Source organism: Felis catus, chromosome A1, assembly GCF_018350175.1.
Source record: "Felis catus isolate Fca126 chromosome A1, F.catus_Fca126_mat1.0, whole genome shotgun sequence".
In the NCBI taxonomy this organism is placed as follows: domain Eukaryota; kingdom Metazoa; phylum Chordata; class Mammalia; order Carnivora; family Felidae; genus Felis; species Felis catus.
The window spans coordinates 7,090,829-7,118,635 of record NC_058368.1 but is presented as its reverse complement, the minus strand read 5'-3'; the positions used below and the strand labels follow the sequence as shown (position 1 = coordinate 7,118,635).

General features: G+C 52.0%; 2 protein-coding genes and 1 long non-coding RNA gene across 7 annotated transcripts in view; 1 reads left to right on the top strand and 2 right to left on the bottom strand.

The window, feature by feature from the left end:
• Positions 1 to 7,141, top strand: part of MTIF3 (mitochondrial translational initiation factor 3) — a 16,973-nt gene extending 9,832 nt beyond the window's left edge. For all 5 annotated transcript variants that reach the window (XM_003980268.5, XM_006927183.5, XM_006927182.5 and 2 more), the window contains 3 exons: positions 2,479 to 2,939; positions 5,783 to 5,937; positions 6,882 to 7,141. In XM_003980268.5, coding sequence (XP_003980317.1) covers positions 2,480 to 2,939; positions 5,783 to 5,937; positions 6,882 to 7,100 — 834 coding nt within the window. In that variant the 5' untranslated portion in view covers position 2,479 and the 3' untranslated portion in view covers positions 7,101 to 7,141. The remainder of the gene's footprint in view (positions 1 to 2,478; positions 2,940 to 5,782; positions 5,938 to 6,881) is intronic.
• Positions 7,085 to 27,807, bottom strand: GTF3A (general transcription factor IIIA). The gene is made up of 10 exons (XM_011282105.3): positions 27,751 to 27,807; positions 19,346 to 19,933; positions 17,028 to 17,128; positions 12,843 to 12,939; positions 12,366 to 12,454; positions 10,772 to 10,845; positions 9,471 to 9,551; positions 8,722 to 8,951; positions 7,579 to 7,638; positions 7,085 to 7,347 (listed from the first exon to the last, which is right to left on the bottom strand). Exons 1-10 carry the CDS (start codon positions 27,805 to 27,807, stop codon positions 7,183 to 7,185), a joined length of 1,542 nt encoding a protein of 513 aa, XP_011280407.3. The 3' UTR covers positions 7,085 to 7,182.
• On the bottom strand, positions 13,507 to 15,140 carry LOC123382271. Its single transcript, XR_006590405.1, has 2 exons — positions 14,734 to 15,140; positions 13,507 to 14,277 (listed from the first exon to the last, which is right to left on the bottom strand). It is a non-coding gene; the product is annotated as an uncharacterized LOC123382271 (long non-coding RNA).

Genomic DNA, 27,807 nt, shown 5'->3' with positions numbered 1-27,807 from the left:
TGTTTTAATGTATTGAGGATTCATTACACACGACGCGTCAGCTTTCATCTGTTATTGCCGGGGCCGTCCTAACTCACTGTGAAATTCGGTGCTGTGGCTGTTTTCCTGACGATAAATGGAAAAAAGGTCATCTCTGGTCTCTTCAGACTGTCCTGCTTTTTGGGTTTGGGGGCTTCCTCCACCAACAAATACCTGGCTTTTTGGTGAAGCAGTGCTATGGCAGCTATTTAAAATCCAATTTGCTCCTGTCCTAGAGCCTTTAGCACAAGGACCGGGGGTGGGGGGAGTCCCCAACCAGGTAATGACCGAAAGGGAATTCATCCCATTCACCGGGGGTGGAGCGTTGGCCGTAGATCTCACTAAGGTCAGCGGACACGTGAAGTGCCAGCCAGAATGCGAAGCCGGGGGACCCCAGCACAGTGCTAGGGAGTGACGCGCAGAGGTCCGTCCCGGCTGTTCCCCTTGTCTCAGACATTCACTGAGCACGTCCAGGCTGCGCTGGGCTCTGGGCTCTAGCGTTCGGAAGGCAGCCGCGAAGAGAATGGGACTGGTTGTGAACATGTGTGCAAATAACCAGATAGTATGTCCGGCAGGGGACGTCTGTAAAGGCAAGGCAATGGCTTTGAAAGCGATGGAGGGTGCGGTATTCTACAGAGCAGGGGGGGAGGCCTCGCTGAGCAGTAACCCTGGGGCCGAGCCCCCGGGTTCACGAAGCACACAGCCGGCTGCGGGGCGGATCTACCCGCGTTACATGCGCCCGGAGGAAGACTGTGTTCACAGGCCATCGAGGCTGGAACCGCGCCGCGGAGGCGGGGCAGGTGCTGCGGGCAGAGGTGGCTGGGGGCCGCTGTCGGCCCCTTCAGGGGCTTGGCTTTGTCCCCCGGAGTGAGATGAAACCGGTGGAGGGTGATGAGCAGAGGAGGGGCGTCATCTGCCGTGTACCTTGTAAAAGGACCCCTGGGCGTCACGCGGGTGATCAGTTACGGGGGGAAGGGCAGAAGCCGAGTGCCGGCCGGAGGCCAGGACCCATACACCAGATGAGAGAGGATGCTGTCTTCGGAGTGGGGTGATAGCAACAGGGAAGGGGGGGGGTTGGATCCCGGAGGTTTGTAGAGGGTGAACAGAGCCGGACCGACGAATCGCTGAGAGAAAAAGGCGAGGGAAGGATGCCTTTGCTGTCTGGGGCCTTGAGCAGCCGGAAGGGCACGCGGCCTTTCTATGAGCTAGGGAAGACCGAGGGAGGAGCGAGAGCGCGGGGGCGGTGGTGTTCCCTGTGGGTGACGTCCGATATCTTAGCGGACAGGTCGGGGCGGCAGGCAACTCTACAAGTTGGGGAGTCAGGGGAGAGGCCGGAGCCAGGGCAGCCCGTGGCGGGTGTTATCCAGCTAGGACGGTGAGATTGCGTGCATCCCTTCACTTTCACTCGATTTACCATGTCTTTTTTTTTTTTTTTTTGGTCGTATCACTTGCCACCAGAGGCGTGAGGCGGGGGTGATGAGGGCAGGATCGGTGGTCGTACAGCCCAGTGAGATCCAAGCTAGCAACCAGAGGGCGTTTCCGGTTCTAGGGAACACTCCAGGTCTCTCATTGCAGGTGACCTGGGGACCACCCTTTGAGAAGCACTGCTGAGGGCACCTCGTCCTTTCCTCTTTGGTCGTGGACAGGGCCCCCTCCCTGAGTTCTTGCGTTACTCAGCAAACCCCAGAGGATGTGAGTGGGTCCTCTCATCCCTCCAGCCCGCACCTCTGGGCTTGGCCTAACGTGCAAATGGAAGGAGAGAGACGCTTAGCGGGCGAGAGAAGCAAGTGGAAAGCCAGAATGCCGTTTGGAAGAGCAGTGGTTATTCCCATGCAGTAAACCAGCTTCACCCCGTGCGCCTAACGCTTAGTTAATGCTTGGTCGTCCCGCCTTATTACCTCGTGAGTCACCCGTTGGGTTTATGAGGGCGGCGCTTTGATTCCTGTCGGGATATTTCCTCTCTGAGAGTCCTCCCAGAGTGCTCCCAGCTTTCCCAGAATAGCGCTTTTGTGTTCTGGATACCTCCAGATAGACCGATAAGTTCTCAACAGCTGACTGTATTCACAGTTTATGACTTGGTATTTATGAATTGCCGAGGATGTTATGGACTGCCTTCTAAATAAACCTGTAGGATGATACTTGCTCTCAGAGTCAGCACTGTAGTGCTTGGGAAATAGATCAAATGAGGCAGCACTGGGGGAGGAAACGATGGAGAACGAAAGCACTGTGCAGATAACGGCTTGTTCTGACAGTAACTTGCACTGGAGCCGGGACCACCGTGACCTAGTGTGACTACAGTCACCTGACAGTCCATGTCATTGGTGGAAATTTCCTGTGCACGGGTCCACAGTGTTTGCAGATGACACAGGCCTGCAGCCCCACACACGCCCTCCGTGCACCGTATCAGACCACGGGGATGAAGTGATGGCACGGTAACAAACCTTTCTCCCTACTTTTTAGGATGGCCACTCTTCTTCTAAAGAGGCTAACGTTGCATACCGTAAAGACTGGAAATAATTGCATTAGATGTCCTGGTACATACACCCTGCGCCAGACCGCACCAGCACGGCCGTCCCTCCGAGCTTCTGGCCCGAGACTGTCCTGCCCGATTCACGCAAAAGCTTTCGGTACTGTTGCAGACACCCAGGATGAGAGGAAGAAGAAAAAGAAGAATGAACCAGCTCTTAGCAACATCGGAAGAAAAATTCACGAGCGGGTTATTCACGTGCTGGATGAGGCGGGCAACGACTTGGGCAACATGCACCGGGCAGACGTGATCAGGCTCATGAACGAGCGGGACCTGAGGCTCGTGACAAGGGACAGCGGCGCGGAGCCCCCGCAGTACCAGCTCCTGACGGGGGCACAGATCCACGAGGAGCGCCTGCGACTCCGGGAGCTGGGAAAGGCCCACCCGAAACCCGGTAGGTGACCTGCTGCCCACGCCCTGAGCCCCAGGGACCGCAGAGGGTGTCTGCCGAGGTGCCTGGTGACCGCGGGGGTGTGAGCAGCGGGGTAGTTCACGGCCTCCCCATCTTTCTCCGGCTCTCGCTTCATTTCCATTCCTCCTCCCGTCCTTTTTCCTCGATGCCCTGTGGTCGGCATCGCTTCCTCGTGTAAAATGAGGGGGAAATAGGGAGGCACCCCAGAACGACGGGACCCCTTTTCCTCTTGGCCTGGCCCGGGGGTGGCAGCATCTCTGGCGGCCGGAATGAAATGAGCCTTGGAGGCAGTGGGATGGGGGCCCTGTTCCCCTCTTTCCCCCTCATCTCTAACGTGGAGGCGCCTGGCCAGTTGGCCGGAAGCCCTTTCTGATCTCCGAAGGGATTCACAGAGCATCTTCCACACCCTGTTGGTAGTAAGGCTCATTTACACATTTACCGATCACCTTACCACGGCCTTGTCTTTTATGCCTTATGGAGCCAGGAACTAGACATCAAGTGAAAATTTTTCATGAGTCCTAATAAGTGCTGACCGTTACGAAAGCTTGTTTTATGGAAAACACTCTGGGGCAGGGGGCAGGAGACGGGTCCCAGAGCTGCCACAGCGAGGTTGTGCGTCTTAGGAAAATCACACGGTTCTCTGTGGCTCGGTTCTGTGGCACCACATTCAACAAGGATGTTGGCTGGGAAACGAAAAGTCTTCAGAAGAGGCCAACCGGGATGGTAAGGGCATCACATTGCATCGCAGAAAAAACGCAGAACAGCACCGAGAAGCTTGGAGAGCTTTGGCGGGGGTGCTCTTTGCAGAGATAGTTGAAGCGCTAAGGTGGTAAACGCATTAATTTTGTTCCGGTGGCGACGTAGGACCAGCTGCGGGAGCTTGAAGGAAGCGAGGAGGTGTTCCTAAAAGGAGGTCTTTTGGGAAAATTACTTTTGGGAATTAGAAAGCATACCGAAAACTATACGCAACTGTTACCCACCATCCAAAATGAACAAGCGTTAACATTGTTGTACTAAAGGTTGTTAAACGAAACAAAACATTACAGGAAAGTCGAAGTCTCCATGCTCCCTTTTCCTGTGCCGTCCTCCCTCCCTGCCGCCGTGGACATGAATGTGAGTCTGTGCTGTTAACTTCAGTGACGTACAAATCCGTGGTATATGGCATGATTCTGTACACATGACAATTGTGTCATGCTGTCTTCAAGAGCTAGGTTTATGTAACAGCTGTAGCTGATTTTTTATAATTACTCAATGGAATCCTCAGAATGTACCAGATACCGTGGATTGGTCAGGGCCTTTCCATGGGCATTGGGCTCGTTTCCAGCCTTTCATTTCCAGACCAAAGCTGGCTCGTTTCCAGACCAAAGGGCACGTCTGTCAGGGTCTCCAGAGTCTGTGGGGCAAATTGTCAGCAATATGTGAAATCTCTTTCTCTACATCCTCACCCATACTTGGTACTCTCATCTAATTTTTGTCCTGCCAATGGGTGAGAAACCCGATCTTATTATTTCTTTGGGTTTCATTTCACCATTTGAGTTGCCTCTTCTGTGAACTGCCTGTTCACATGCCCTCTTCCTCTACTTGCGTGGTCCCCCCTCCCACCCCCGCCAATTTATAAGATTCTCTGTGTGATGCAAAAAAACCTTATCGTAGTTAGATTTCTTTTTTTTTGCCCTTTTCAAAATTACACCATGGTGTCTTTGATATAGGAAATTGTCAATTATTTTCCTTAACAAAATCCTTCTTTTTTTTAATGTTTATTTTTTAGGGAGATAAACAGAGCATGAGCAGGAGAGGGGCAGAGAGAGAGGGAGACACAGAATCTGAAGCAGGGTCCAGGCTGCAGGCTGGAGCACAAGGCCCGATGCGGGGCTCGAACTCCCACACCATGAGGTCATGACCTGAGCCGAAGTCAGATGCTCAACCAACTGAGTCACCCAGCCGTCCCTTAACAAAATCCTTTTAGCCTGAGGTCACAAACATACCCGGTCTTTTCTTCTATTTTAAAGTCGTATTTTTTCACATGCAGTTAGTGCTCCCAGGGAGATTGTTGTGTGGATTAAAACCTAACTTTTCCCCCGTATGAAAACTCTGAATCTTCCAATGCTTTTACTAGGGAATCTGTTCCTTCCCTGTAATTTTCTAAGTCAGGATTTCCATTGCTGGATACAGGACAGAGAGAGCTTGCTCTCGTCTGATGCAGTCTGGGTGACCCCATTGTCACTAGAAGGGCACCACTAAAGGAGTCAGATGAGAAGAGTACTTCCCAGGGGCGCCTGAGTGGCTCAGTCGGATAAGCATCCGACTTCAGCTCAGGTCATGATCTCATGGTTTGGGGTTTCAAGCCCCGCATTGGGCTCTGGGCTGATGGCTCAGAGCCTGGAGCCTGCTTCGGATTCTGTGTCTTCCTCTCTCTCTGCCCCTCCCCGGCTCATGCTCTCTCTCTCTCAAAAATAAACAGTTTAAAAAATTTTTTGAAAAGAGAGTACTTCCTAAATGCTGCTCCAGTCAGAAAGAAAAATAAGGCCAATTAAGTTTATCATAAAGCTAAACTTGTTCCTTTTAAAGGACCGTTCTTTTGTACTGTCATCAAATGAGGGTACTAATAAATGGAAGCATTTCATATCTAGATACTTGACAGGTAAAAACTGGTACCTTTGTGTCTACTTTCCTTGTTTAAAAAGTGTTCACCAGTCAGACTAAGTCAGGAGAGGAGCTTCCAGGCCCCTGTGGCAACCGCAGATCTCACGAAGCGTGCATGACCCAGCTCAGGTCCCCCAAAGGGACCAGTCAACAGTCCTAAAAAAGTCTCTGTTTTAAACTAGGCCCTACCCTGACAAAGGAGCTAACTTTTTCTTCAAATATTGGACGACATGATTTGGACACAAAGAGTAAACAGATTCAGCAATGGATTGAGAAAAAATACAGAGTTCAAATTACTATAAAGAAAGGAAAGAACGTAGAGCCAGAAAATAAAATGGTAAGTGAAAGCAGGTCTGAGAAAGTGCTCATTCTGTTTGCTGATCTAAGAGAACAATCGTAGAAAGTCTGGGTAACGTAAAGGCAGAGTAGCTGGCGAATTCTCCCGTGACGGCAGTAGCTTCCCAATTCGCTTTTCAAAATGCAAACATACGCTCCATATACTTTTTCCACTGAAGCATAAGTATCGTCATGTGAAAACACTGCACTTCGTAATCTAGTGAAAGAGTAATGTATACTCTTCTCTTTGACAAATTGTACAGTATCTAACATTTAAGTAGAAAAACAGATTCATTTTTTAAAGTCTATTTATGATTTATGAACGCCTCAGAATTCTTCCATATAAAGTTAAATGGTCTTTGTGAAAAGTATCAGTTTACACTCTCAGGGTCAGTCTACAGAGTATCTACTTCACTTTTAGAGTCCGAGAACTCAGCAGCTAAAAGGCAGCATGAGTCCAGTGGTTTCCACCCTTGTTCGTGTTAGAATCACCGAGACCTAGGACCCAGCCCAGCTGATCCTGGATCTCTGAACTGGGTGTGTTTCCCAAATGACTCTGTGAGCGAGTGTTAGGAACCGCACAGGACTGACAGTTGTGGGGATAAGGAGGTCCTCTGCCCATGCCCAAACCCACCGCTCTGTACTTCTCTTTTCCGAGAAGGTAGTTGGAGCCAAACACAGCCCCTCAGGGCCACTGACAGCGGGGATTTTAAACTATCGACTTTTAGTGCAGGAGTATAGTTACATGGAGTTTGTAAAACTGCCTGGTTATGGTTCAGGTTTCAATGACTGCTTAACCAGAAAGGACCAGTTTGATTGAGCTGATCACTTAAGTAACAGCAACTCAATCAAGAATGCAGATTTGTGTGGGTATTAGAGCATTAGCACTAGAAAGAATCGAAGACATTGGTTTAAAATTAATCTTTGGCCGTTCTCCCCTTCTAGGAGGAGATATGTAATCAAATACTCCAAACTATGCCCGGAATAGCTACCTTCTCAACCCGCCCACAACCTGTTAGGGGAGGGAAAGCTGTAATGTGTGTTCTTCGTCATTTAAGCAAAAAGGAAGAGAACGCATATAGAGAAACTCAAGGAGCCCAGAAAGAGGACCCTTTGAACAAAGAAAATGGAAACAACAGAGAATCAGATGTTGTGCATCCGTGATTTTAATAAAGAAAAATGTGCTTCTGGGAGGAAAGAACTGAGCTGGCTGGTCTGTGGTCCTTTAAGCAAAGCAATCTGGTGTTCAGTTGAGGGTAAGTATCGCGACCGTCGAGAGCACCCCGCCTTCAGTACAGTTCAGTGACTCTCCGTTTGTAGGCAGAGATGAGCTTTGTCCTTGTTTCTTTTTAGGAGGAATGTATCCACTGAGACGAGAGGCCAAACTCCGTTTTTCACGAGACGGTTTTACCTTTGGAAATAAGAAAGCGAGACAATGAGAACGCAAAATCAAACTATACAACTAACCTAATAGCTGTACCCCCCAACAGGCACCCAGCACCCCCTTAGAAGAAAGTGAAGCCCAGCGATCACGTTCCCAGTAGAGCAGCTCACACAGCAGTGACGAGCCGAAAGTACCCGAGACTGCATCCGGCTGGGGCACTTTGGGTTTAAAACCCACAGCGGGCCCCAGTTAACTTACTTTGAGGTTCATTTTCTTCTTGTCAGGGTCATGCACAACGGCGTGCCTAGTGAGACTTTGCTACGATGAAGGGAAAAGAAAAAGTTATGTTTCTGAAACGCTGCCATTTGGGTGCCTATTAGTATGAGAACTTCACGAGTTCTTTAAATAAACTGTCGACCTTCTTTCTGTTACATACCGTTGACGGACTTGACCTCTACTTAAAGATTCTCCCACCAGAGCAGAATTCGTCCTCACATCCTACACCTCATCACTACCTTTCCCAAGGACTCAGGTTCGGAATTTAGACAGTCTCGCCGCGCCCCTCCCCGCCCCCCCCATGGCTTCTGAGTTGCTTCCTGAGGGGGAGGAGGGGGAGCCAGTTCTGGATGAGCTATTCCAGGCTGAAGAAGCTTCCTGTAACTGAATCTAGGCAACAGCATTCCCAAACACCAACGGAACACCTGACCGGTCTCCCTGCCCTTGATAATGATGCCGACCGCAATCAGCTCCGAGCTGCTGTCGGTTTGCACCCACGCTGGGCCTGCCTCACTTGTGTGTTCCGTCTTAACCATGGCACACGGCACACGCTTGGAAGAGTACCGGCCAGAGAGCCTGCCGAACCGCACGGGCCCTCCAGTGAGTGTCACGTGCTCACCTGTTCACATCTCGCCCAGATCTAGACTAGACTCCAGTCCTAAGGTCCCTCATGTCCTGATGCCCACTTCTCAATCCCTAGATGGTGAGTCTAAAAGGACACCTAATAGGCATGTGGTACCACAGGCCACTGGTTCTCAAATGTAGGTACGTAAGAAGCACCTGGAAGGTTTGTTAAAACACAAATTACCAGGTCCCATCCCCAGTTTCTGATTCGGGGGCGGGGGGGGGGGGGGTGGTGGTAAGGATATGCATTTCTAGCAAGTTCTCCGGTGATGCAGAAGCTCCCGGTCAAGGGCCACACTTTTGAGAACCACTGGCACGGGTGAATTCGGTTGTTGTGCGGACTTCAGAACCACCCCTGCTGAGGCGAGAGGGGACGGTCCGGGTCACCCAGCTTTCCCCATCGGCAGGCCCCGGGACACCGTCTTGGGACCCAGGGCTCCCAGGAACCCCGCCGGGAGGCCGCCCGTCTAGAGGACCGCGTTTGTGAGGGCGAGTACTTACCTTCATTGCGAACGTTTTGCCGCAGCCGGCGTGCTCACAGGTGAATGGGCGCCTTTCCTCGTGAAAAGAGAGAATGTGGCTCTGGAGATTAAAGACCGTCGTGTAGGTCCTACCACAGCCTTCCCTGGGACACCGGCACACCTCCCTCTCCGGGGCGTGAGTCTTCATATGTTGCTTCAGGTAATCCTTGCGTTTAAAGGTTTTCTGGCAGACTTCACATCTTACGGCCTCTGGTGGAGCAGACACACACTTAACCCATTTCCCCGGGTATCGCCACGCGGGAAAATTAACGCTGAGCTTGTAAGGCAGCTATTTGGGGCCAAAAAGGTCACGATGATCATAAATCCGAACACCGGCTGCAGCGTCTGTTGCTTGGAAGCCGGTCTCGATGCTCCCACGTGCGGGTATTACGTGGAGTCACTCCGTTCCCTTACCAGGGAGCAGGGGTTCTCAGCCTGGTGGCCGTGGGCAGGGGACAAGATGAAGTAGACCCGTGTCCTTCCTCGGCCTCCAGCACAGAAGGCACCGCCTCCCAGGCCGCCCCCCCCTGCCGGAGCCTTTCCGGCCGCTAACTGCACGGCGGCTCCTCCCCGACCCGGGACCCCGGCTCCCGCGCGTCTGCCGGGCCACCGAGGTACCAGCTTCACAAACGTCACGGGAACGCCTTTGTCTTAAGGCACACGCCTAGCACTTCACTGTCCAAAACCGTAGGGGCAAATGTCACACTGCGCCACGCACATCTGCCTCACCTTTATGGGCTTCCCTCATGTGTTTCAGAAGCTCTGTCCACGTTTTTGCCACGAAGGAACATTCTTTTTTGCAGACGTAGCCTGCGTAGGAAAAAGCAGATTGGCGCATCGCCTTCTGTGAATATTCAGCGTAAACACCGCTCGTCATTGGAAAGGAAACTTACGAGCCTATACAGTTGCCCTCCTGCCTCCCAATACCACTCTGTTCCGTCAGCCGTAGGAGGTGGGAATAAAAACTAAGGTTTGTTTTATAGTAAAACCCAACGATTGCACAGCAAGGCGTTCACTGCACGTAGGGTTTCACCTCAGCAGACTCCACGGAAGGATGCCATGCCCTCTCCCGCTGTGGTCAGGGAGCTGGGTAGACCGCGCGTGGGCTCCCGGCTGCCGTCACTCCCCGGCCGCTGGCTCACGGTCCCTTCCCTCCCTGCTCTGTGCTTGCCTCTTGTTTTCCTCAGAGCTCTGGCGTCCTCTGCGTTCACCAGACCACCAACACTGAGTCTCGGTGGTCGTGTGCCCATCCCTGGCCGCCTCAAGCCTTACCATCTGGTAGCTTCTGCACTGCAGAAAAGACTCGGGCTGCGACTAAGGGAGAAAATAAGACCCTAGAGGAAACGCTGCGGACGACAGTGGACACTGTGCAAAGCACCGCAGCTGGAAGAATCAGTCAGGGTAACGGCCAGCCCGTGTTTCACCCACGAGATACCAGAGTGAAACCAAAAGGAGCGAGGCCACCTCTCAGGCTTCACCTACTACTCTCTCGTTTTAAAAAAAAACAACAACCCAAGAACATATTCTATACTCAGAAAATCGGAATACAGATATAAAAGCATCCCTCGTGGAAACAGAGAACAGATTCAGGTAATTTAATCCAGTCTTTCTGAAAGAAGTTACGACCTGATTCCTCCGGAACCTCAAACTGTTACCCAAGCCCTGCGAGTGCCAGTAAGGAAAAGAATGACACAGGTCGTGAAGACGTTTAAATGGCGGTGGCGAAGCCAACCTCGGCTGGAGCGCCGCACTCAGAAGTGTAACGCACCGCCGGGCACTCGCGCAGGGCATGAAGCCTTCGCTCCCAACGGCGACAAGAGCGGTGCGTGAACAGGCGACAGGCGGGCCTCCGGTCGAGAGCCTAACACCTCGAGCTGCGGCGTGCCGCCCCCGCCTGGACGGTGCCGAGTTTCTCAGCGTGGCCGTGGAACAGAAGAGAAGGCGCCTTCCGCTCAAAGCGTTAGGCCAGCCGGCACGCGTCGCGGTTAGTGTCTACTCAAAGCTGGTGCCACAGGGGCCCCCGTACGCACCCTCGTGGACCTTCCCGTGTCTCTTCAGCCGGCTGCGGGAGGCGAAGTGTTTCCCACATCCCTCATGGGCACACCTGGGCGAACGACACACGAGGCGTGAGCCAATCCGTTTCCGGGGGGCAGCCCCTCAGGGTCGACGTGAACTTCGTCCTTTTCCGCTCCAGAGTCTCTCCCCACGACCAAACCAATCGTAAAAAGGAGATTTAAAACTGAGACCGAATCACAGGTGAAATTCAGGTGACTGGCCAGCCTGGAGACAAAATAAACTTAGAGAAAAGTGCCAGCACCTTTTTTTTTTTTTTTTAAGGACGTGATCAAATTAAATAGTTTTCATCTTTATGCTTCTGAAAAGATACACTGTTTTCCTGGCTACAAAAACACGGCTTGGGTGAACCCCTAAGGCACCGGGCATGGTCTCTGCGAGTTTTAACGCCGCGGCCGAGGGCCGGCGTGGCGAGCAGGCAGCGTCAGGTGCACCCGTCTGGCGACCGGTGCAGAGGCACGTCCCAGTTCCGTGCGACAGCCCTCGGTGGCCGCCCACCGGCCCCGCGTGGGCCAGGAGCACCGCCAGCCCGTGCTCCTCAAGACCTCACCGGGTGCTCCTTCGCACCCTCCCCGAGTCCACCCCCGTGTGTCCCGTCGCCGTTCCTGTCCCTCCTGAAGGCCCCTCGCATGCAAGGCCGACAGGCCCGATCGCTGTGGCTCTGTCGGAAGGGACCGCTTCGTGTCTGCACCGTGACATTTCATACGACTGAATAAAGCCACTTCTCAGCGCTCCCTTCAAGCTTAACCACAACTGTACCGATCTCACAAATTATTCTGGAACACGTTAGCTATTTCTTTTAGCAGATAAAAGCCAAATTAAACTTTTGACGTGCCCCCGATATAGACGTGGGCGTTCGCTGCACAGAAAAATGTTAAGACGTGGCTTCAGAACGCTTGTATCCCACCTCTGCATTTCAATCTTTTTTTTTTTTTTTTTTTACTTTTTATCTATTTTGAGAAAGAGCGAGAGCACATGCATGAACTGAGGAGGGGCGGGGAGGGAGAGAGAGAGAGGGGGGGAGAGGGGGAGAGGGAGAGGGAGAGAGAGAGAGAGGGGGAGAGGGAGAGAGGGAGAGAGAGAGAGGGGGGGAGAGGGGGAGAGGGAGAGGGAGGGAGAGGGGGAGAGGGAGAGGGAGAGAGAGAGAGAGGGGGAGAGGGAGAGAGGGAGAGGGAGAGGGGGAGAGAGGGAGAGGGAGAGAGAGAGAGGGAGAGGGGGAGGGGGAGAGGGAGGGGGAGAGGGGGAGAGGGAGGGGGAGAGGGGGGAGAGGGAGGGGGAGAGGGGGGAGAGGGAGAGGGGGGAGAGGGAGAGGGGGGGAGAGGGAGGGGGGAGAGAGGGGGAGAGGGAGAGAGGGGGAGAGAGGGAGAGAGAGAGAATCCCCAGCAGGCTCTGCGCTCTCAGCATGGAGCCCGTCCAAGGGCTCAGACTTCTGAACCGTGAGATCATGATCTGAGCTAAAACCAAGAGTCGGACTGAGCCCCCAGGCGCCCCTGCGTGTCAATCGTCCTGCCACCTGAAATGCAAGAGACCTCACCCATGTGGAGAACCTACTTGAACAGTGGCTCACTGGTGTGCTGGCACTGATGGGTCCTCAGCTGCTGGTGTTTCTTAAAGGCCTTCTCACACCCTTCAAAAGTGCACTGTTTGATAAAGGTTCGTTAGATTTTGGAAAAATCAGAGTGGTTCACAAGAGAATTCCCTCAGGAGAAACACACTGTGAAGATTTTATACTTGCTGCCTGCTCCCTCCGAGTTACTGTCAAATCCTATGCCAGGAAGCTTTAAAGATTTAACACACTGGAAACAGCAAAACGGTTTCATTTGGGGCAGTCTACCGTAATAAACTTCATTAGCAAAAAAAAAAAAAAAAAGGATGCTTTCAAAATAAGCCATTATTATGACAGCTGGTAGCTGGGCTAAATTCAGGTATCTGCCAGACAAAATCTGGTTGATGAGCCCTTTAGGAACATTAGACAATAAGCCTAAAAATATGCAGAGAGTTTAAGCACAGAAAATCATTCATACTTACTACATATTGTTTTTGCTGATTTTCATGTTTGCGTTCAAAATGTTTCTTCAAGTTTGATTTTGTGTTGAATTTCTGATCACAGCCACTAGCTGTACAACTGTAAGAAATTGCATAAATCAAAATATTAACAAACCGAAGGAAGAGAAGTTTTAAGATGTATATATCCTCCTCCTTTATAGACGTACTGTCCAGGGGGCCTGGGTGGCTGTCGGTTGAGCGTCTGACTTCGGCTCAGGTCACGATCTCACGGTTCGTGGGTTCGGGCCCCACGTCGGGCTCTGCACCAACAGCTCGGAGCCTGGAGCCTCCCTTGGATTCTGTGTCTCCCTCTCCCCGCCCCCCACTTGTGCTCGGTCTCTCTCTCTCTCTCTCAAAAATAAATAAACATTAAAAAAATTTAAAGAAACTACTGTCCAAAGTACAGTATAAAACAGACTTTGACCAACTCCAAAGCGTTAAAGCCGAAGCGTCAGCCTCACTCTGACGGGATTAGCAGAGAACAAGATGCGTCTTCACCCAGGCTTCTGAAACCAAGCACGTTCATCACACATCCTTTATGAGCCGGGCACACAAAAGGTGCAAGACATTACTTCCAAAACCCAAACCCTGCTCAGGCTTAACTCCATGTTTAAGCGAAACTGTTTTTTAATTTAGAATCTGAAAACCTTCATTTTGCTTGAAATGTCAAAGTAAATTGCATTTCCAAAGGAAAAAAAAAAACCCTCAAAAACACTACTTTTAGCTTCTGTTCAGAGGTAGAAATGGGTATTTAGAGCAAAACCACCAACCATAATGCCCTCTGGCATATCACCAAGCCATCCTAGTTCCCCTTAATGAGTGTTTCTATATCTTGCCCTTGAATTACCCAAATTCTTTGTGAAGTTGTGTTTTAAACGTGTGCTCTTCTTGTGAGAGTCCTCAGCCTGAGGGACGAAGCAGGACTTCTATGACGGCCCTAATCTCAGCCATCACGGACCAGTAAACACGGGGTGACACTGCCGGGCGCTGTGCCGTCTACAGGGGGCTGACCGTGAGCGGGGGCAGCGGGAGATCCCACCGGAAGCGTGCGGGAGGCTGCGGCAGAGAACACGACGGACGCCAACGGGTGGTCGTTTTGACCCCAGGGACGGTAGGCTTTTAGCTGGGTACACGGTCAACAGAAATAGAACTTTTTCCTGCCTGCCCTGCAATCAGGGGTGGCCACACAGCTGTTTCTGGCCCATCCGGCTCAACGACCACAAAGTGTCTAAAAGGGGGCACGCCTCTTTTGCGCCTTCGCCCATCCTGGTGGCTGGAACGCCTATGATGGCTGGAACGCCAAAGGTCATCTTGGACCGCGACGTCGAAGCCCCAAGATGAGGACGGCAGTGACAAGTTCCAAGGAGCCCAGGTCCTACTGACTGTGCAACACCCCCAACTGTCCACGTCAGCGTTTCTGTTACACAAGAGAAACAGAGACGGTGTTGTTTGAGCCTCTGTTGTGCTGGGTTTTCTGTCACTCTGGACTTCAATCCTGACACAGGCATCTAACCCAACACCAGTGTGGGGCAAGAGGACAGGGCCCAGAAATGTCCCGACCGGGAGCAAAGAGCAGGCGCAGGGGCACAGGAGACGCGGACAAAGTTGCAGCGTGGTGCACGGACCGGGTTTTATGTCTGAGAGGCAAGCAGATGGGGCAAGATCACAAAAAGGCCAGATCGCAAAGGTCATTTGCACAATATGCTAAGACCCTGGACTTCGTTATGAAAGCAACACTTAAACCCCGCACAGCTTTAAGAAGGGAAGCCGTCTAGAGCAGAGACAACACCATTCAGGTCGGAGTCAGAGCCTGAAATATGACCGCGGCCACGGGGGGAGGGGCAGGGAGGGGTCTGACGAGAAGGGACAGTACCTGACGACCCACGGGCTGCAGAGGACAGCCGCGAGGACGGGGCGTCCAGGGAAGCTGCCTCGCCTTCGCTGAGGGCCATCGGGCGGACAGGGATGCCACCAACAAGAACGAGGGACAGGAAGGCCGAAGGAAGCAGAGCTCAGGCTGCACTTCAAGAGACTTGGGCCACGTGGAATTAAGAGGCCAGAGAGAGAGAGCCGGAGGGAGTAACACCGAGCTGCCCTGTTCCAGAGGGAACCCTCCCTTTCCAATTCACCCTGGGAATCTGTCCAGCCCCAGTTCTTCTTGAAGATCCAGTTTTTTAAGGAGCATACAGTAGCTTAATTCAGAAACCACGAAGCATGAAAAGGGACACAGCTGCAGGTTTCCTTCCACCCCTCACCCCTGCCTCCTCCCCCCCCCCCCCCCCCCCGCCCCGGGACTCCCCACTACTCCCAGCCAGGACAGGCGACCTGTTCGGCTTTATACAGACAGAAGCAGATATAAATGCAGATTCTTCCCGCGTTCTTCTCCCTCCTCCTTTTATGCACAAAAAGGCAGCCCTCTGTCCACTCCTCTGAACTGTGGTCTTTTGATGAATACGCCGTGGGACACTCACTCACGGCTTCACAGACGGTACCTGCATTTGTTTTTCCGGCTGTCTAGGATTCTACCGTGTCGATACGCTTCTCAGTCCCTCCTGATGAGCACGCGGGTTGATTCCAATGCTGTGCACAGAACCTCGTAGCGGCATTTAATTCAGCCACAAGTATATCTGTAGAATAAATTCCCCGAAGCGAAACTTCTAGGTCAAAGACTCTCTCCCGGCCCCATTTGCCAGACCACGCTTCGTTACTCTTTGCTGGGCTGGTCGAACCACATTCTGAAATACGTTCAGCTTCACTCAGGGTCATCTGTTTCGGTGGTACGCCGTGTGCTTGAACTGAACACGGCTGCCCCCTCAGGACTTTGTCCCGTTCCCGCTGGCCAGCACGCTGGTCAGATGGAGGTGGCTCTCCACATGGACAAGGGCAGTGAAGACGATCCCCTGCCAACAACTGACAGCTCCCCTTCCTCAGACTGTCTGGACCTTAGTGAGACGTGAGACACTTCACATTCGTCATCCTCTTAAAACTGGAAGAAGTGAACTCAGATCATTAGAAAACCTCACTGCTCAAGGAGCTGTCTCATAGAACACACTTGTGACACCAAATTCTAACATCTGCAGGACGTGCCATACAGCTATTTTTCGACGTGGTCTCCTGGATGTAGCTCTGGGGATCTATAAAGTCGTTACTCTTTTTCCAACGAAAACTCCGTGTTGTCACGGAACATTTTGTCCCGTGGTTCTCAAAGTGTGGGTGCCAGACCAATGGCATCAACATCACCTGAGCCTTTGCTAGAAATGCAAATTCTCAGGCCCCACCCCATGTCTACTGAATCAGAAATTCCGGGGTGCGATCCAATACTCTGTGTTTTTTCTTAACAAGCTCTCCAGGTGATTCTCACGCTCCCTATATTTGAGACCCTACTTTAAAGAAGCTGATTTATGGGGCGCCTGGGTGGCGCAGTCGGTTAAGCATCCGACTTCAGCTCAGGTCACGATCTCGCGGTCCGTGAGTTCGAGCCCCGCATCAGGCTCTGGGCTGACGGCTCGGAGCCTGGAGCCTGTTTCCGATTCTGTGTCTCCCTCTCTCTCTGCCCCTCCCCCGTTCATGCTCCGTCTCTCTCTGTCCCAAAAATAAATAAACGTTGAAAAAAAAAATTTAAAAAAAAAAAAGCTGATTTAAAAGACAAGCAACACCTCCACCCTTTTCAGAGATAATCAGCAACTCCAAGGAAAATACAATTAAGCCTGGTATGGGAGAGGTGAAGCGGCTCGATCTGAAGAAATACAAGATCAGCTATTAAAAGCTCTACTCCTTTATGCTTCTGTCTCTTCTCCCAGCAGCTTATTGGTTCATAAAGACCCTGTTCAATGCAGGGCCAAGAATCTGCCAGGGAACCATGACCCCATCTAGTCTGAGCGGAGTGTTTCTCGAGGAGGGTGTCCCACTTAGTACACACGTTAAAGGGAGGAGAGAGGATGCCCACTTAAGAGGACTTCAGACAGACTCACTCCTGAAGTTCTCACGAGTGACCCGCACACTCCTCCTCTCTTCCACGCGTTCGAAACCCAGGCTCCTCTTGTACCAGGAAGTGCAAATGAAGGACACTGCACATCCCCGGCCTCACGAGTTAACAATCTACTTTCTTACCAGGTCTGTATGCCAAAAGCAACCTCTTTAAAGGCCGTAAGACTGTTCTCTACTTACACAAATGGCTTTTCCCCAGTGTGAATCAGGACGTGGCGGGTCAGATGGTAGTCCCTGACGAAGGCTTTGCCACACCCTTCACGGTCACAAACAAACGGTCTCTAGCAGGAAGGAAAGAAAAAAACATGTCACTCCTGCCCCAGTTAGTATCTCTGGTACCATTTAAAGACCTAAAACGTGTAGGGGACATTTTAGCCAGGCAGGGACTCTGCCTCCAGGGATGGTTTCCACTGAGTTACACAAAGGCCACAACTGCCTCCCGAAGTCGGGGCAGCAGATCCTGCCCTGTCAGTCACACGCGAACTAAGCGGGTGGCCTTCACGGTAACAGCACCGCTCACGTGCTCCCAACCCGACCGCAAGCGTCCACAGCAAGCCCCTTACAGATGACTTGTGTGCTGTTGGCGTTGGCCGATGTGCACAGATCGCCACCACTGCATGCTTTTATCCGCTGAAAGCCTACGGCAGAGGAAGGTGCGGGTTCCCTCTCATCCCGGACAATCCCAGGGTCTGTGCTAAGAGAAGGCCTGACACACCCATAGGAAAACGCTCGCAGCCTCACTGCGACCACCGCTTGGGACCCAGGAGGTGGGAGGAGGGGGTCTCCATTCTGAACCTACAGGAAAAGTCGAAACACATCCCGCAAATAACCAGTGTGGTTTATTTACCTATGAAAAACATAGCCCCATGGCAGTCCAGGGGGGAGGTACCGAGGCCTCAAATGTCAGTGCTAGTAACAAAGCAACTAGACGGGAAGACAGAAGAACTGAATTACCAGGGGAAGATCCACAGAATTTTGCACAATATTTGCCATTCTTTTTGTTGTCGTCGTTTTTGTTTTAAAGAAAGTGCAATTCATTGAGAGAGGCGCAGCTGAGGGAGGGGGGTGCAGGGCTACCGCTCCCATGCCCCCAGGACACAATCTGTCCTTCCCCTGGGCCATGGCTCCGGGGGCAATCCACAGAGGGGACAGGAGGCTCACGCTGCCCCAGGGTTTCTCAGAGAGGGACATAAAAGTGACCACGTGCTTCTCTCCCTGGACATACTGGTTTCAGAACCCAGCAGCTGAGGGGCGGAATGGGCAAGAGAAAGGACAGGAAGGAGAACACAGCGGCTGCTCCGAGGGGAGCCAGTCACTGGGCAAGACTACCACGACACCTGGTGGCACGGGTAAAGTCCGGGACAGAAAGCAGCAGTGTAAACGGTCGGTGAAGAAAAGAGCTGGAGGAAATGGTCAACCTTCCAATGGCAGAGAGGGTAGGGAGCCATGAGGTCACACGAAGGAACGGCCCGGAAGTTAGGTAGGTTTGGGAGCAAAGGCGGGGGCTGCAGGTCCCTGGATTAAGAAGTAAAGGGCGTTAGCTGAGGCAGTGTCAGCTGGGAACTGACACTGGGAAGCTGGGCAGGTTCCCTGGCCTCCATGAGCTTCCCTTTCCCCAACTGCCATCTTCCAAAGGCTTCCTACTGCCCTCAAAAGAAAACCCAAACTCCAAACCCTATTTGCACCCTGGCCTACAAATGATCCCACCACACCTGCTTCTCCGACCTCCTCTTATACGGCCCCCAACTCGATCACAATCACAGGCTCCTTCTGCAGTTTCTTTCCACCGGGACTGTTTTCCCTTGTGTCTTCCCGGGTGGATCCCTTCCTTCTCACTCAGGTCAAAAGAGACCTTTCCTGACCATCCTCCAGGAGCCCTCAATGTACTGCGTCTCATTCCTACTTACTCCTTTGTCCCCATTCAAGGACAAGGTCGGTGACAGCAGGAGCCTTTTGTTTTTGTCGACTACTCCCGTCAGAGCTAAAAAGGTACTGATTTGTGAAGGAATGAACGCATGCTGCTTGCAGAACCTCCAGTACTAAGGCGTTACCCCCCTCCCCACCCGCCCCCCACCCCGTTCCAGTTCCAGGAGGCCAGGGATTAAGGCAGGTGTCTGCTGGGGGTCGAGGGCGTAGAAAGCATGCGAGTAAATGAATCCTTCCTCTGCACCTATTTACAGATTATCAGGAGACGGTGACGGACCAAGCCTCAAGATCAAACGGGAAGCAGCGGCTCAGGGTGCTTGGAGCCCATGGCAAGGCTGTCTTTGGGTCTCAGAACTTGTCTACCTCTCCTCGGCTCCTCCCTAACCTAAGGCAGAGCTGGTTCGCCTCTGTGATTCAGGCTGCCAAGACTGCATAGGTCTCGCAAACAGGCTTGTGCAGCCACACGCTGCCCCGGGGCCTCTGGGACACAGCCCAGCTGGCGGGCCACCCCATCCCGAGTCCCCGGGCCCGGACGCCACACCCCTCCGTGGCCGGGCCGGCGGCCCCGTTACCTCCCCCGTGTGCTTGCACAGGTGCGCGTCTAGCTTCCACGCCTTGTTGTAATTGGCGCTGCAGTCGGGGAAGGAGCAGATGAACCTCCTACTGGGCGCGGAGGGCGGCGGGGCGGGGCCCTCGCCCGCCGCGGTGAAGGCGTCGGCGATGGTCAGGGATGACACCGCCTCGGCGACCGAGGCCTGCGGCTCCAGGACGCCTCCGCGGGCGCTCAGCCACGTGCCGAGCCACGGGCGACGAACGGCTGCGCGCGGCCGCCGCCGGACCCCGCTCCTGCCACTCCCGGAGGCTCCCACGCGCGACCCCGCCGGACTTCCGGGAGCACGACCCCGGAGGGGCGGGACTGGAGCGCCGGCGCGCGCGCGCACAACACGCCCCGCCCCGCCCCGCGCCGGCGCCGCATTTGCGCATGCTCCGGGGAGCCGCTCGCCGGCCGCGCCCACCCACTTTGGGTGGAGCTTGCTCGCGGTGCCTGCGGCCGCGGCTTCCTCTTCCCCAGCGACAGGCGCTTTTCCCTGATGGGCTCTAAGGGGCCCGCTTCCCCAGCGCCGCTGATTTGTGACCTGTTTTCCGCCCGCCACCACTCTCTATAAAGCATAACTTAAATTACATTATTAGTTTGTCTTTTTTATGGATAGATTTCCTTGCATGCTTTCTACTTGGTTCCAAAAGTTGTCGGCACGTTTAGAATCTCTTACAAATTGTGAGCCCAGAACACACCCCGGACCAACTAAGCCACAATTTTTGGAAACTCCCTAGGGATTCCGGTGTGCAGGAAATTTGGGGAACCAGTGCCCTGAGACCTTGCTGCTCCGAGTGTGGTTTGCGGACGGGCAGCATCATGAGAAATCAGAACCACAGACCTACTTGAATCAGCGCAATCTCCAGGGGGTGTGGTGCACATTCAAATTTGAGAAGCGCTGTTTCAGAGGCTTGAGTGAATGGAGGTGTCTTGGTTTTACCAGGATCACTTGTTTAAGGATGTCCTTGGATGAGGGTAACAATGACAGGATGGATCGTCTGATGATCCACCGGGTGTGGCTTGTTCACATCTTGCATCATTCCAAATCGTTAAGCGGGTCCTTATCAGAAGGTGATGAACAGGTCTCTGCAGAGAAGCGCAGCTTTGAAAACAAGCTCGGGGCTTGCCGCCCAGCCCTGATCTGGGATCCTCACATCGTACTCGCTCCTGAGCTCAGTCGCGTCATCTGTACAGTGAAGATGATGATCATAATGCCTGTCTCAGAATGTCATTGAGGACTGTACCAGGGCGTCCGGGAAGTGGGTGCACCTGTTGCTTTTCTTGATTGCCGCTCTAGCCCCGCTCCATGGGACAAGGTCACACACATCCCTCCGTCTGACAACTCCCAGAGTCTCAAATGGTTTCCTTTGTGTTGGATCTGGCTTTCTGCTCCTACTGTGCATGGGCGTGGCAGGGTACCTCCCTGAGCTCTTTGAATCTTGCTCGCCTTTCAAGTGGACTGTTAATTACCGCCGTTTTGGGAATGAATGACATTATATGAACCGACAGTTGCATTTGTCACATGGCCCTGTGCTAGCCCCGTTTACCACCAACTTTCAGTTCTCCCAACAGCACTGCATGTTAAGCAGCTACAGGGTCCAAGCCATGCCTTTGTTTCTTCCGTCTCTTTCTTTACTGTGAACAGATCCTTTGCTCCACCTCGTGCTCTCTGCAGTTTGCTCCCCCAATGCGTTTTTTCCAATGTCCCACATTTCTAAGTGACAAATGCACTTTTTTTTTAAATTTTAACACCAAGCAAACAATCTTACCATTTCCTTCTGTTTACACCTCCTTCCCTCTCTCTCTCCCAGGCAACAGTAGTAGAATTCTGTCTCCCACTCATGAAATCTTAGAACAGTGGTTCTCAGGGTGCCTGAGTGGCTTAGTCAGTTACGTGTCTGACTTCGGCTCCAGTCATGATCTCACGGTTCATGCGTTCGAGCCCCGTGTCGGGCTCTGTGCTGACAGCTCAGAGCCTGGAGCTGCTTCGGATTCTGTCTCTTCCTCTCTCTCTCTCTCTCTCTCTCTGCCCCCCCCTTCTCTCTTTCTCTTTCAAAAATAAATAAACATAAAAAAATTTTTTTTTAGAACAGTGGTTCTCAACCCTGGCTGCACGTTAGAGTCACCCAGGAGCTTTTGGAAATGATGACAGCTGGGGTCTCCACCCACGCTTGTGAAATCACAGTCCCAGGTCGTCCTCCTTTCTCCGCCCGTCACTGGCCTGGCTGACTTATACACCTGTCCTGTCCATTCCCCTTCTCATGCTCTGTCTAGCTTTTCTGTGCTCTGGACCTAGACACCTTAAACCCCTTCTCATGAGGCTGCCAGCATCACCTCCCTAAAACATCTAAGATTTTATGGGTTTCAGTGTGCAAGACTGGTAATTGCAAAGCATTTTGAGTCCTCTTAGCTATTATGCCTGTAGTTCAAGTAACAGCACTCAGGTGGGAAATGGGGGCCCTGAGCTCAGACCCCGCCCCCCACCCCCGGCAGGCTCCTTCCTCCCTTGGACACAATTCTCAGCCCAGATAAGATCCTACTTCCTCTAGATAAGCCTTATTTAATAACTCAAGCCCCCACCCATATTTTCTGCCTTTGAACTTCTACAACCCTTTCCTTCTGTAGCACTGAGTAGACGGTTCTCGAATGTGCTGGGTTATCTTTAACTATTCAGGCATATAATTTCCTGTTACCCCATCTTGATTTAATCTCCATAAGGGCAGAGTCCGAATCATATTTTGAATATCCAGTGGCAAGGTGACTTGTGTGCCCTGGGTGCTAACATTATTTGTTAGTTAAATGGGCACAGCCATGAACCATTGTATGAAATCATTTTTTTTATTTTTTTTAATGCTTATTTATTTTTGAAATAGACAGAGCATGGGTAGGGGAGAGGCAGAGAGAGAAGGAGACACAGAATCTGAAGCAGGCTCCAGGCTCTGAGCTGTCAGCCCAGAGCCCGACGCGGGGCTCAAACCCACGAACCGCAAGATCGTGACCTGAGCTGAAGTCGGACGCTCAACCAACGGAGCCACTCAGGCACCCCAAAGTGAAATCTTAAAGGTCCGGCATGAACATCTTCACCAAGGAATCTTTCTGCACGAGGAACATAATCCCACTCAAACTAATCTACGTGAAAAGAGATTTAGGGAAAGCATTCAAGGGAATCTCTCCGCACTGACTGCAGAAAAAGGCCTAAGAATCACAGTCATCTGCAGTCTGTTTCTCAGTCTGTCGCTCCTTGGGTCTGCTGTCCTCCTTAGCCTCTCTCCGGGCATCTGTTACACTAGTCCGGGAAACTACTGGTTTCCCGTAGACGTGGGTGCCTGCGTGTGCACCTATGTATAAGTGTGCCCGTGTGTGCATGTTTTTTCCTGCCCCCTTTCTCTCCGAGGCTTCATGCCCTCACAGCCCCACGTCTCTGGGCTGCATGCCTCTTCACTCTTCTCTGCAGATCAGCTCTTCGATGAGACTCTGAGTTTCTGCCCCTGTAACTGGGGTTTTCCAAAGGCTTTGGCGCAACCCAAGCAGCCCCGACCTTACGTGGTCTGGCCCCTTCTCTCCCCACGGCTACTCATTCCTGAAAGAGAAGCTCAGGCCCACCTGACGTTCAGGCTCTCTTCCCCAAGCCCAACGGCGTCAGCCCGGAAGGGATAAGACTATGCCTCTTGTAGGTCAAGCCAAAAGGGTAACAGAGACAGAATTCTGATATACCTGTTTTAGCTAGATGATTGCATTCACTGGCCCCAGCTTTTTCGCCACTCTTTGCCACGTGGCTTTGCTCCTCCCATGAAGGGGGCTGGAGACATTTTCTCTCTCCTCGACGCTAAGCTCAGCTGGGAGACTTGCTTTGGCCTTCTGAGAGTGACAGCGTGCGGGTTCCAAGCTTGGGCCACAAGAGAACTTCTGTGTGGCTGTCTCAGGCTTCTGCCATTGCCACAAAGGACATTTCTGCTTGAGCCTGGCAAGGGAGAAGGGAGACGTGAGGAACAAAGCTGAGTCATCCCAGCTGAACCCAGCGTGGATCAGCCTACCATCAGCTGACCCTCCGCCGGTCTATGCAACTTGACCGTAAATGATTGCGAGCCATTTGGTCGTGGGATGAGTTATTAGATAGCAATTTTGCGGCAATGGCTGAGTTGTACATTGTCTTCACGAGTGCTTTCCCTCCACCAATCAACATGCTCCAGTATCTCATCTTTGAAACCAAAACCAGGGCTCCTGGGTGGCTCAGTCGGTTAGGCGACCGACTTTGGCTCAGGTCATGATCTTGCGGTTTGTGGGTTCAAGCCCTGTGTCAGGCTCTGGGCTGACAGCCCAGAGCCTGGAGCCTGCGTCCAATTCTGTGTCTCTGGCTCTCTCTGCCCCTCCCCTGCTCACACTCTGTCTCTCTCTCTCTCCCTTAAAATTAAATAAAACACTAAAAAAAAATTTTTTTTAAAAAAACAACAAAACCAACCAACCGAACAAAATTCCTTTGTGTCCTTATGCCTCTCCTAACCATTGCATGATTTCACTTCTTCCCTTCACAGCCAAGTTAAAGGAAGAGTCTGTGCCTTTCCTCCTCTTTCCCTGACCATCACCACCATTATCATTTTCTTCATCATCATCAAAATTACAAGCCTACATTAAAATAGAGTGAAGAGTACAGAGAACCCCAATGGACCTCATTTGTTGCCATTCTAACTGCCCCCAGCCCCAACCTTCCCCCTGCTTTTTTTTTTTTTTTTTTTTTTGGCTAGAGTATTTTTTTGACTTTCTCTTTATTTTTTTATTTTTATGTGTGTTTTTTTTAAATTTTTTTTTCAACATTTTTATTTATTTTTGGGACAGAGAGAGACAGAGCATGAACGGGGGAGGGGCAGAGAGAGAGGGAGACACAGAATTGGAAACAGGCTCCAGGCTCTGAGCCATCAGCCCAGAGCCCGACGCGGGGCTCGAACTCACGGACCGCGAGATCGTGACCTGGCTGAAGTCGGACGCTTAACCGACTGCGCCACCCAGGCGCCCCTTTGTGTGTTTATTTTTTAAGTTACATCTAAGTTAGTTAGCATACAGTGCTATAATGATCTCAGGAGTAAGTTCCAGTGATTCGGGCCCTATGTATAACACCCAGTGCTCATCCCAAAAAGCGTCCTCCCTAATGCCCCTTACCCATTTAGCCCATCCCCCCCACCCACAACCCCTCCAGCAACCCTCCGTTTGTTCTCTGTATTTAAGAGTCTGCTGGAGTATTTTTTTAAGTGTATTCATTTATTTTGAGAGAGAGAGAGAGCAGGGGAGGGGCAGAGAGAGAGGGTAAGAGAGAGAATCCCCAGCAGGCTCCACAGGGTTAGCACAGAACCCCACGTGGGGCTCAGTCTCACAACCGTGAGATCACGACCTGAGCCGAAATCAAGAGTCAGTCCCTTAGGGGCGCCTGGGTGGCGCAGTCGGTTAAGTGTCCGACTTCAGCCAGGTCACGATCTCGCGGTCCGTGAGTTCGAGCCCCACGTCGGGCTCTGGGCTGATGGCTCAGAGCCTGGAGCCTGTTTTCGATTCTGTGTCTCCCTCTCTCTCTGCCCCTCCCCCGTTCATGCTCTGTTTCTCTCTGTCCCAAAAAATAAATAAATGTTGAAAAAAAAATTAAAAAAAAAAAAAGTCAGTCCCTTAACCGACTGAGCCACCCAGGCACCCTGCTTATTATAATTTTGTAATTATATCTTCATTCTATTATCATACCCAGCAAAATGAACAGTAGACCCTTAAAATTGTCTAACACCCACAGACCCTCAAACTCAGCATATTCAAAACTTCTCTCCTCTTCCCCCGCCCCTCCTCCAGGGTCTTCTGGTCCCAATGAATGGGACTGCCATCCCCCCAGCTGACTGAACCCATGGCTTCTTCCCTTCTCTCACCCCCTGCACTTATTAAATGGCCCATCAATGTTGATTTTACCTTCCCATCTTCAGTTACGGCCAAGGAAGGCCCTGATCCTTCTAGTTGCCATGGTCAGCTACGATCCCGTCAGAAGAAGAGTATTTGGGGATCAAACGAGGCCACGCCCCAACCACGGGGAGAGAATTCTGCTCAGAGCTTTCTTCCCCCAAACTCCTCCAGATCTCCCCGGTTCTCCTTCAGTTACTGCAACAATACTCAGACCTTCTCCCACTAACAAATATGGTACTAAAGCAAAAGAGAGTAGGATTAGAAGGGAGAGTCCTGGAGTCGGAAAGGCGCACCCTATGGTGTATTATTGTCAACAGAGCGGGAGGTCCGGGCTCAAGGGGGTGGCCATGAGACCGGAGACAAGGAGACAAGTAGGAGACATCTGAGTGCACAGGCAAAAAGGAAAGTCCGTGATGGATGGGCTTTGTAGTTTGGCAGATCCAACTTTGAATCCTGGCTCTACCATTTCCTCTTTGACCTTAAGATAGTTGTTGAATCCCTCTGAACTTTGTGTGATCTGTACCATTGGAATAATAATATATACGCCACAGGGTTGTTGTGAGAATTATATGAGGCAGTTAATTCTTGTGTGGTGCTCAGCACAGGGCTCAGCAACCCCCAAAATAGCAGTCTTTAATTTTTTCCCCCATTTGCTGCTGACTTCTGCCTTTCACCCTCAAGATACACCTGCGGTTGGCAGGCCTCTGTGACAGCCCCCAGTAATCACTGCTTCCTGGTATTCATGTCCTTGGGTAATTACCCCTCTCCTCGAGTGCAGACTGGACCTTGTGGGTTGCTTCTAACTCAAAGAATAAAACAAAGGTGATGGGATAGGTTGAGGTTACAAAATATTGGGACTCCCGTCTTCCCAGCAGGCTCTCCTCCTTTTCTTGGCCTGTACACTTTGACGAAACACACTGCCATGTTGGAGAAGCCTACGGCCAACAGTTGAGGGTGACCTCTGGCCAACAGCCGAGCAGGAGCTGAAGCCCTCAGTCCAACAGGACTGAAGAGGAACTGAATCTTGGCAACAACCATATGGGCATAGAAGCAGATCCTTCTCTGGTCAAACCTTCAGATGAGACCCTAACCCTGGCTGACTCCTTCACTGCAGCCTGGGAGAGGCCCCCTACTAGGTTGCAGCAGGCAACCTAGTAAAGCTATGCCTAGATTCCCGACCCACAGAAATTGTAAGGTAATCAATATGTGTTGGTTTAATCCATTGAGTCTGGGGGTAATTTGTGATGCAGTATAACCGACACATAGAGTCGGAATCTTGCACTGCACGAGATTACTCTAGGCTTGGTGGTCCCGAACTGACACAAGGAGAGAGCATCTGAACAAAGAGGGTCCTGACCGGAGAGGGGACCTTGACACGGCATCCAGCCATCGTACAAGTCTCTTCCTAACCAAGCCAGTTGCACGGTGTGACAAGAATCGATGTAGTTGTGGTGATAGCTGGACAAAATAGCCCAAATGTGTCCCGCTCTGGAAGACCTTCAACGCGTGGTTCTTTTTATCCCAGTTTTACCCTTATCTCCAGGGTTGAGTTCTCTTGGACCGGTCCAGCACGGCCAAGGTGGTTAGCTAGAGCCATTGCCCTTTGGCTCAGGCAAGGAACCAGAACATCCTGCCTGAAACATACCTTTAACTTAAAGAAGTAGAACCACATTCTCTTTCTCCTTTTTCTAGGCTTGTGGTGAGAAAGACCTTTGGGCTGGGCCCCAATCACCACTAACCACTCAAGTCTGACTTTGGAAAACTCTTCCCAAAGAAGAGTTTGCCTCATCTATAACATAGAGGAGACCCTGCCCTACCTCCCTCACGGGGCCGTTGTAAGGAGAACTCGGCGGGTTAATTAACCTCTCCGTACCTCAGTTTCTTCACCAGTCAATTAAGGACCACAGTACCTACCTCACAGGTTGTGAGGATTAAACAAGAAAACGCATATAAAGCACGTGGCCAAACGCATGGCTCGGAGCGAATGTTAGCTCTTGTCGCCATCATTCCTGCGATCCGTGTGAACACCAAGAAGCGCTACACGTCCGTAACCTGACACTGGGTTCTCAAATATTGGCTCAAACAAAAAATGAATGGATGGCTGGCCACCATTACATTGGCCAAGGTCAACCCAAAGTGAGCTGGAAGTCGATGGTTAGGTAAAGGTCCCTCCGCTTTGCCTTCGGATTGAGCAAGAGAGATTCCACCCCTCGGCCACATTCTCGCCCTACTGGCCATCTCCCAAGGAGCCTTGAGGAGTCACTGATTGTCTAATTGGCCAGTTCAAAGAGGTCCCCCTGGGCTGTCACCTGTAGCTTCGTCCTTGCTCCCAGCTGTACTGTGCCAACAGATTCCTTGCCCTCTCTCGGCACCCATTCTTTGCGTGTCCCCCTGGAGCGATCCAGTGTTCAGGGCTTAAACCCAGTACCTTCTCCTCCCTGGTTGGGTGCTCACCATGCCGTTCCAAGCTGGCTTCTCTAATTCGCCCTCCTCCAGCTTCCGTCTGACCAT